The sequence below is a fragment of the Ursus arctos genome, unplaced genomic scaffold (genome assembly GCF_023065955.2).
Source record: "Ursus arctos isolate Adak ecotype North America unplaced genomic scaffold, UrsArc2.0 scaffold_21, whole genome shotgun sequence".
Lineage (NCBI taxonomy): Eukaryota > Metazoa > Chordata > Mammalia > Carnivora > Ursidae > Ursus > Ursus arctos.
Genome location: NW_026622886.1, coordinates 11605817 through 11614695, shown reverse-complemented (window position 1 = coordinate 11614695; position 8879 = coordinate 11605817). Strand labels below are relative to the sequence as shown.

General features: G+C 47.3%; 1 protein-coding gene across 1 annotated transcript; it reads right to left on the bottom strand.

The window, feature by feature from the left end:
- Positions 1 to 4438: 4438 nt before the first annotated feature.
- Positions 4439 to 8042, bottom strand: LOC130544434 (putative tetratricopeptide repeat protein 41). Its single transcript, XM_057316143.1, has 2 exons — positions 7845 to 8042; positions 4439 to 4590 (listed from the first exon to the last, which is right to left on the bottom strand). The coding sequence occupies exons 1-2, from the start codon at positions 7996 to 7998 to the stop codon at positions 4439 to 4441; spliced, it is 306 nt and encodes a 101-aa protein (XP_057172126.1). The 5' UTR covers positions 7999 to 8042.
- Positions 8043 to 8879: the final 837 nt, after the last annotated feature.

The following is an 8879-nucleotide window of genomic DNA, read 5'->3' as shown; positions in this document are numbered from 1 at the left end:
GAGGAAGAAGCCTGACCTTGCCGAGGTGGCCGATGAATGCATACAAAGTCAAGATGGCTTTCATTTTACTGAGAACATACTACTGTTCCTCTCAAGACAGTTTATTCGTTCCTCTCTGTCCCGTTTCTTTTTAATTTGACCTCATTTATCCAGCCCTATCATCCCATGCCACAGGCCCTCAGGATCCCACGCATCATTTCTGTAGTGCATGGCAGCTGTCACCAGGGCCCCCAGCCACAAAGACAAAGGGTCTACACCTGTCTGAGAGGTGAGTCGAGCTGCACAGCAAAATAGCTCCTGGTGTTAACTACTGTTAAAAAAGATGTGGTCACCTAAGGGCAACCTTCAACAAGGAGAAAGACCTTCTGCTGTTTCAGAAGGTTGACTGTTGCCAGTGACGGCTGGGCAAAAGGCATCCAAGTATGGTCAGGTCGTCTGCCACAGAGGCCATCCCTGTGGAATGGACGAGCAATATTAAGTGTCTGTGATTCACACCCCACCAGCTCTGGATTTGCAGTGGGGCAGCCCGGGCAGCACAGATGACTCAGACAGTAAGCTACGTGTTTAGATTTTTCTTTCACGAGGCAATGGTTCTACTGTCACGCTTTTTGCTTCTGCAAAGAAGAGTCCTGTCTCTGTTCTCCATGCTGGTGTTAAGAGGAACAGAAGGAGGCTTATCTTGTATCCAGTGTCTAAAAAATTACCCTGTGGGGAGCAAAATAGTAATACTAAGAACTCAATTTAATGAACTCTTTCGGTACGTGCCAGGCATTCTGCTAATCACTTTCCAAACAGGATCGCTTAGTCCTCACAACCATCCTGTGAGCAAGGTACTATCCCCACTTCCATTTTACCAATGAAGAAATGAATGAGATAGCAAGATGTTAAGTTCTTACTGTTACTAATTTGAACCCAGGCACTCAGACCCCAAAGCCCGACACTTCCCCACTACTATATGGCACCTATAATGTACCCGTACACATTCCCTTATTTGGGCTACTTTTTTACAGGTAAATACTCTGAGAATGGCTAAATATGGATTTGCACTTAAGTGTTAGAAATTAGCAACATCGGGGCGCCTGGGCAGCGCAGTCGTTAAGCGTCTGCCTTCGGCTCAGGGCGTGATCCTGGCGTTCCGGGATCGAGTCCCACATCGGGCTCCTTGGCTGGGAGCCTGCTTCTTCCTCTCCCTCTCCCCTGCTGTGTTCCCTCTCTCACTGGCTGTCTCTCTGTCACATAAATAAATATAATCTTTAAAAAAAAAATTAGCAACATCATATCCTCCTGGGAGCAAATGCAGGAAGAGGTTACCTTCCTGGGGAGAGGTAAGAGGGAAATTATCTCCAGGCAAGTGGAAAGCTGAAAGTGAAAAGCAAGACAGGGAACAGAGAGCCGAGGGACAGAAACTACAAAAACAAAACTTCACAACTTCATAACTTAACCTTTCGGTCAGCTGACTCGGCTGGGAAAGGGTATAAGCCAGAGCCAAAGGAAGGGTGTGGTGTGTTTGTCTCTCTGGACTCACAAAGACCCTTCTCTCCTCCAACCTGTCAAGAGAAGTGGTCATACCCTGCAGATGCTAACACTGATGGCATCCACAAGATAATACCTACACCCCTCTCCTAAACACAGAAACCGACAAAGATCTCCCCTTGACCAAACCCTGCTCAGGCTTTTCTCACTCTTTCTCAAGTAGGCCTCAACTTTTAGACTTCTGTGTTCATCTCTGCATTGTCCCATCTTAGCAAGACTCCTGCTAAGTCAGTTTAAGGAGACCCCCACCCCTGATGTCTGATCGCCCTCAATATCAGACTGGGTTCCTCATTCCCCATCATACTCCAGGTGAGGTGTGATCCCCCTGGCCTGCCTTCAGCAAGAATCCTGTTAGGTCCATTGAGCCAGAATCCCCCCCCCTCAACGCTTCCTCTCGGTAATTTTCCATCCACCGACACCCCTCTGCCTAACTTCTGTTTGTATTTGGGGTTGGGTCCAATCTCTCTTCCCCTCTGCGAACTCCTACTGTAGGACCTGAGTGAAGTTCGCCTTACCCTTAACAACTGTTGTTGAGACAGAGAAAACGAAGGGACCCTGTGAAAGAAGTTGCTTTTTCCTTAACTTTTTTCTGGCTTCTACTCTTGCTAGGACCTGCACCCCACACCCCACTCCACACATGCTTCATAATGCAAATAGCCTATGTCCTCCTTGTAAGGGTCAAGGAATTAATGATTTCTCTAGAACAGATAACATCTAAGAAAAGACCAGGTGAGAAATGACTGGATGAAGCCATCACACGTGTATTCCAGACCACCAGTACCAAACATCTCAATGCCAAGGCCCCCTGCCTCCAAGAAATAACACCTGAGCCCTCATCTTGGTTCTAACCAGTTCCTGGATGCCTAAGGAGACATGTACACCACAATACCACCCTCCATAAAAACCCCCAGACCGAAAGCAAAAATGAGACTCATGATTTTCCTTTCCGAGTCTCCTGGACGCTCTGTCTGTATCTCCCGCATACACACACCTCTCACTCTCTCTATATGTATCTTCAATAAACTGTGCTGTCACCTCCTGCTGGCTCGTGTTCAATTTCCATCCTGCCTGAAGCCAAGGACCTCTTGGCTGGTCCTGCAGGACCCCCTCTGGGTCCCTGGCCCTGGCCTGTCTACATCATTATGAATAATTTTTTCTCTAACAGCTTTAACAATGCTTTGTGGGGGAAGCTGAAGAAAGCCCCCAACATCGCAGGAGAGCAAGGGGACTTGCTGACCAGGGAGAGAAGAGTTAGCAGGAAAGCAGAGAGGGAATGTCCGAGACACCGCAGGCTCTGGCCTGGGGCTGCAGGAGGCAGACGGATGGATGTGGCCCCACAGACAGTGGAGCTGAGGTCTGCAGAGAGGCGGGAAGTGAATACAGCTGACCTTTGAACAATGCGGGGTTAGGGCACTGCCCCCTGTGCAGTTGAAAATCCGGTATCTTTTGACTCCCCCGAGACTTAACTACTAATAGCCTACTGTTGACCGGAAGGGTTACTGATAACATAAGCAGTCAATTAGCACAGATCTGTATGCTCTATGTGTTACATACTGTACTCTTACAATAAAGTAAGCTAGGGAAAGAAAATGTTAGGAAGAAAATCATATGGAAGAGAAAAGTGCATTTATAGTCCTGTACTGTATTTATGGAAACAAGTCCATATACAAGGGGGGCCACGCAGTGCAAACCTGTGTGGTTCAAGGGTCAGTTGTCCATCTTCCTCACGAGGCCTGGGAATGATGCAGAAAAACACAACGACATCATACTCCTTTGTACTTTTCCTGCTGCCAAAACCTCTACGCACTTTGTGGGCTAAGAGCTCCTTTCAAATACATTACAGTCAGTCTCCTGACACATAGGGACACAATTCTCAGGCACGGTGAGCCCCTCAGGTTTCTGAACAAGGCTACAGCCAAAGAAGTGAGACACCCCTGATGGCTCAACCCCAGACCTCCCTGCCACTGGTGTTTTGCGGGGGGAAAGAAGACACACTATTTGAAATATTTTATAAAAACTTGCCTTGGGGCGCCTGGGTGGCTCAGTCGGTTGAGCATCTGACTCTTGGTTTTGGCTCAGGTCATGAGCTCAGGGTTGCGCTTGAGATTCTCTCTCTCTGCCCCTCCCCACCCCACTCATGTGCGCGCTCTCTCTCTCTCTCTCTCTCTCGCTCTCTCTCAAATAAATAGTTTTTAATATTTTTTTTAAAAACTTGCCTTTCACTATCTTCTGATAGAAAAAATTGTAAATCTGCTAAAAATTCCATAATTTCTCCAACTAGGATGCTTTTCTCGCCAAATAAACTTCTCCTGATATTTAAGCATTCTTGAAATCTCATTTTTGCAAGAGAAGTGTTTCCAGCCACAAATCTGAAAATAAAACGCATGTGTGTATTTACTGGGCATGACAATGTTGGCTACTTCATTGTGCTATCAAAAGTAATTCTTATAAACACCCTTTGTTTTATACAGGAAGATACAGAACAGCAGAGCAGTTTATAATGGTAGAGATTCAAAATCTTCAAAGTGATATAATAAGGAACATGTGAAGAAACTAGGCACTATTCCCAGGACAGTTGACATTCGGGCTGGCGGCATGTTGTGGGGCCGTCCCGTGTACTGTATCCTGTCTAGCATCATCCTGGCCTCTACCCACTAGATGTCAATAACAACCCCTCCAGTCATAACAATCTAAAATGCCTCCGGACCCTGCCCAAGGCCCCCTGATGGGCAGAATCACCCCTGGCTGAGAAGCACTGAAGCAGAGGATGGAAATGCTAACATTTGGCATGCCTTCACCTAGTCAGTCAGGTGGGAAATGGATTAACAAGTGGGGGTTAAGAACATCGATCTTAACAATAAAAGCTAGTACAGAAAACAATAATTTTTCAAGAAAAAACACGTGTTTACATCAGAACACCTTCGGTGTATTTCATGGTAGCCCGATCCCGGGGGTTGTTGTCCAGTAAGCTGGAAATTTCAGCAGCACATTCCAAAATGTGATTTTCTTTTAAGTACTTCTCAGTTGCTGACTTTGCCAGGTTGTTCAGCACTCTGCCTGCAGGGAATACATGTTGGCAAAGAAGATGATGCTTACGGTTTTTTGTTCTGCGAAAGAGTTAAGATGTCAACAGGCAGAGCACTTAATATCATTGCTTCATCACCGCCAATAGCCAGGTTTTCTCTTAATAAATCAGTGACTGGCCTGCATTGCATGGGGATTGGTTTTCATACAATGATTTTGTGTGCACAGCAATTACGAAGGCCAAAGAGCTAAGACAATGGATTGAAACTGAATTCTGAGACTGCTGTGCAAATGAATAGATCGGAAATTAAGTAAGAGTGTGGATGTTGTAAAACCAGTCGTCACTGTGGTAACCGAGTCCTACCGAAGGCTGCCAGTACAGCCTTGCAATAAGAAATAATAAAATAATACAGCCTTACAATAAGAAGCACATGAATAAGCCCCATAAACCCAATTAATAATTAATGAGCTATCCCTAGATCCATACCGCCTTGGGAATGTACCCGCTGCAAAGGCCCACCGTTTTGCTCCTTTATTGAGAGTTCTCTATTCTGACACTAATACAGACTCCTAAAATGCTGAAAAGTGTCTTCTAAGCCATACTCTGTTAGGAAGAGAAAAAGCCATAACAATGTTCCCAGAAGGTGTTAGAACACCACTGGTAGCAGGAAAGAACAGCAGATTTCACTTCCTGCGCTATGAATTCAGTCTAAGTATAAAGGATTACCATGACATTGTCAAGAAGCATCTTTCCCATCATCGCTGGTATCTCATTCACTGCCCTGTGCCCACTGCACTCCACCCCACCTCCATTCAGGACCTCACGTCTTACACTCGGGCATCAGACATGTACCTGGTCTCCCTATGTCCCCTCTTACCCACCATGTAGTCCATGCAACAAAAGTAATCTCAAAATAGAAATCAAATGACATCATGCCTACCCTAACTCCCTGTAGTAGCTTCCTTTCACTGAGAATAAAATCCAAATGCTAACCCAAGGCCCTAAATAATTTGGGTCCAGCTGCCTCCTGCCCTTTGCTCAGGGAGGCTCTTTCCATCGCTAACACAGGCCGAGTCCCTCCCACCTCAGGGCCCTGCACAGGCTGTTCCCTCTTCCAGGACCATATGTCTCAGCCAGACAGGCCTGTGGACCTTTCAGAAGTGGACCCTCCCCCAGCTTACGCTCTATCCACATGTCGTTTGTATCTTTCATTGCATTTATTCTAACCTGCGATTATTGTGTGTTATGTGTTGCCTCCTTCAGAGGACAGAGTTGGTGACTGTCCTGTCCAGCAGAGCACCTGGCACACAGCAGGTGCTCAGGAAACAGTTCTTGCATGTGTCAGCTCTGGCCAGCCTGGAATCCTCACCCCTCCCCCTTCATCTGCTTGCTTGGGCCCTGAATCCCGGCCTGACTCTGGTCAGATGCTGGAACTACAGGGGGTTCCCACCAAAGTTGCCGCTAAGGATGCTGGTCTACCCCAAGCATCCTTTGCCCGCAGGACCCCACCCCTCCTGCTGATTTGGACTCCTTAGGGAGCCACATTTGTCTGCACCAAGCCAAGGTCTGCTCAACTCCTCGGAGCTCTGCACTTTAGACTGCCCAGTTGGCTTTGGAAGGCCAGTCCCAGAACCCACCTGAGTGTCCCTGGTTCCCACCCTGGTTTCCTCTGCTCACCAAGGTCCCAGCATACCTGTGACCAGCTCTGCCTGCATTAGGGTACGTTAGAAGCTATAATCTGTATATCGAGGACTACAGCTTCATAAATGTCAATGTTAGACGAGATTCTGTACGGTGAAGAGTTATTGCAGATAGGCTTTAGGGCCTGATCTGTCCAGCTCGGACTCCTAGCTCCAGACCTGCTGGCTGTGAGAGCTGATGTAGTTTAAGTTATTCTATCTCTCTGACCTTCAGTTTCCTCGTCTGTAAAATGGGGGTAGCAATACATACCACATGAGGTGCATTCAAGGATAAAAGGTCTTGAGCATAAAGAGCCTTATGCATAGCAAGCATTCCACGAACAAGAACTATTACTATAAACATGGACTTACACATGAGATCTAGCGAGGGGTATGTAGCTTGCCCAAGGTGACCTTTGATCTTCTAGCCATGGTGGTAGATTGCAGAAACAGCAGCAGCCCCCCTTCCCAATCTGTACCCCATTCCCCTCAGCACTGCCACTCCGCACCTCCTCCCATCAAGTGGAGTGTCTTGCTCTCCCTTTGAATGAAGCCTGGTGACTCGCTTTGACCAGGTGAATGCCGCAGAAGAGGGTGGTGCCTCCACTCAGGCTTGTGCCCCCCCCCCTTTTGGAATCCTGCGAGCCGCCAAGCGAACAGGCCCTGGCCATCCTCCTGGAGGATGAGACACGTGTGGGCATGATAATGTTGGCTACGTCATTGTGCTATCAAAAGTCATTCTTATAAACATCCTTTGTTTTATATAGGAAGATATATATATCTTGTCACCTCAGCCAGACATCTAAGGGAAGCCCTGTAGACCAGCCAGCGCCGATGGCCCTGCCAGCAGATCTCGGACACTGGCACGAGCCCAGCCTTAATCTGCTGAGCCCACCCTGGACCTGTGGAATCCCCCAGGCAACCCACAAGCCTGTGGGCAATAGTAAGTAGCTGCTGTTCAAATGGCTGCCTTTCGGGCTGGCTTGTTATACCACAAAAGCGAATTAACGGAGCCATTGAAATATGGTATAAGCCTAGAATCCTTTAGTCGAAACTGACTGTAAATCAGTGGGACAGAAATGCTTAAATTCTTTGTCTCTGCTCTATCAGTGGTACCACAGAGCCTCAGGCATCAAATGCGGGAGAATGCAAGGAGCGGGCTCCCGGGAGCACGGGACTGCACGCCAGGCGGCATCCTGCGTGCGCCACGGTCTCCTACGAACACCTGCCGTCTCACACGTGCACAACACATACTCCTCTCATCCCTCCCTTCTGCACACGAAAAACGTGACCCAGAAAGGTCGAGTCATTGGTCTAAAGGCAAAGAGCCGGGGAGTGGAGAGGTGAGATTTAAACCCAGAACAGCAGGCTTCAGGGTCATGTGCACGGCCCCTGCCTTGCTCACAGCCTCCCTTTCTAACGCGTGTCTCCATCCGCCTTCAACAGCCCCAAAGGCTGCACTGTCGCAAGAGGAGCGCTTACTGGTCAACCCTCACATGCCCACCACAAAACTCCCAGCCACCTCCCCTTTCTTGGTGGCTGGGATGAGCCCAGGAGCCCGACTCCGAAACACAAAGGGTTACCCACTCCACACCTGTCTGCCATACCTTTCTGCTTCACGAAGTCCTGGCTGTCTTTTATGGCGCTGGGTGAGAACTCCATCAGGTTGGACCACGCTTTCTGGAAATAGTGGAAGCCCTCCTCAGTCATCCCTATTTCAAGGTAGAGTTCTCCAGTAGTGTTCTGTACTTCGAGAAGCATCCCTGTCAAGGACTGACTCTGCACAAAGTGAAAAGGACACCACTGCTGAGGGAACACAGGAGCCGGACGGCCACCCAGGAAAGGCCATTTCATAAGGTACTTGCAGAAGATGGCATGCTTTATGTCATTTCTTCTCTTAGGGAATTGAAGTTTTCATAAAATGATGTGAAATATTTATTGGGAAACGTGGTAAACTAAAAATAAGTTTGGGGATATGTTTTCAGAGGTTGTTATCGTTTGCAGCAATAAATATTTTGGGGGCACCTGAGGGGCTCAGTCGGGGTGAAGCATCTGCCTTCAACTCCGGTCATGATCCTGGGGTCCAGGGATCCAGCCCCACATCGGGGAGCCTGCTCAGCGAGGAGCCTGCTTCCCCCTCTCCCTCTGCAGCTCCCCTCACCAGCTCATTCTCTCCCTCTCAGATGAATAAATAAAATCTTTTAAAAATAATAATAGTAAATAAATATTTTTGAAGGTAAGAATAACATGACAATGTGTTGCATATATTAAAGTTCCCAGGGGAGGGTATTATCTAGAATTCAAATGAACACCTAAAAAGACTATCTATGTGGCCCTTGAATTCAAAAGTGACCAGACATCTGTTAATATTACGTTTGGCACATTTTTGCTTGGCGACTTGAGTTTAAATTCCCTTTACTGGTTCAGCATTATTTGGTTCAGGGGCACAGAAACTTCACTACTTTAAATCACTCTTCTACCAAAACTGTTTCAACACATAAGAATCTACCAGTTGGTTATAATCTTTTAAATGTCCAGTGCAAGAAATGAGAGTTAATGACACATTATCTTACTACTACCACCTCATTTCAAAACAAATGTAATATTAATAATATGAATGTGAGTAATAAAGCCCTGTTCAA

What these genes read in the sequence shown, in the direction of transcription:
- LOC130544434 (XM_057316143.1), bottom strand. Translation starts at nt 7,998, where the DNA reads ATGCTTCTCGAAGTACAGAACACTACTGGAGAACTCTACCTTGAAATA. An exon ending in GGACTTCGTGAAGCAGAAAG is followed by an intron (nt 4,591 to 7,844) that starts GTATGGCAGACA and finishes TATTCCCTGCAG; the next exon opens with GCAGAGTGCTGAACAACCTG.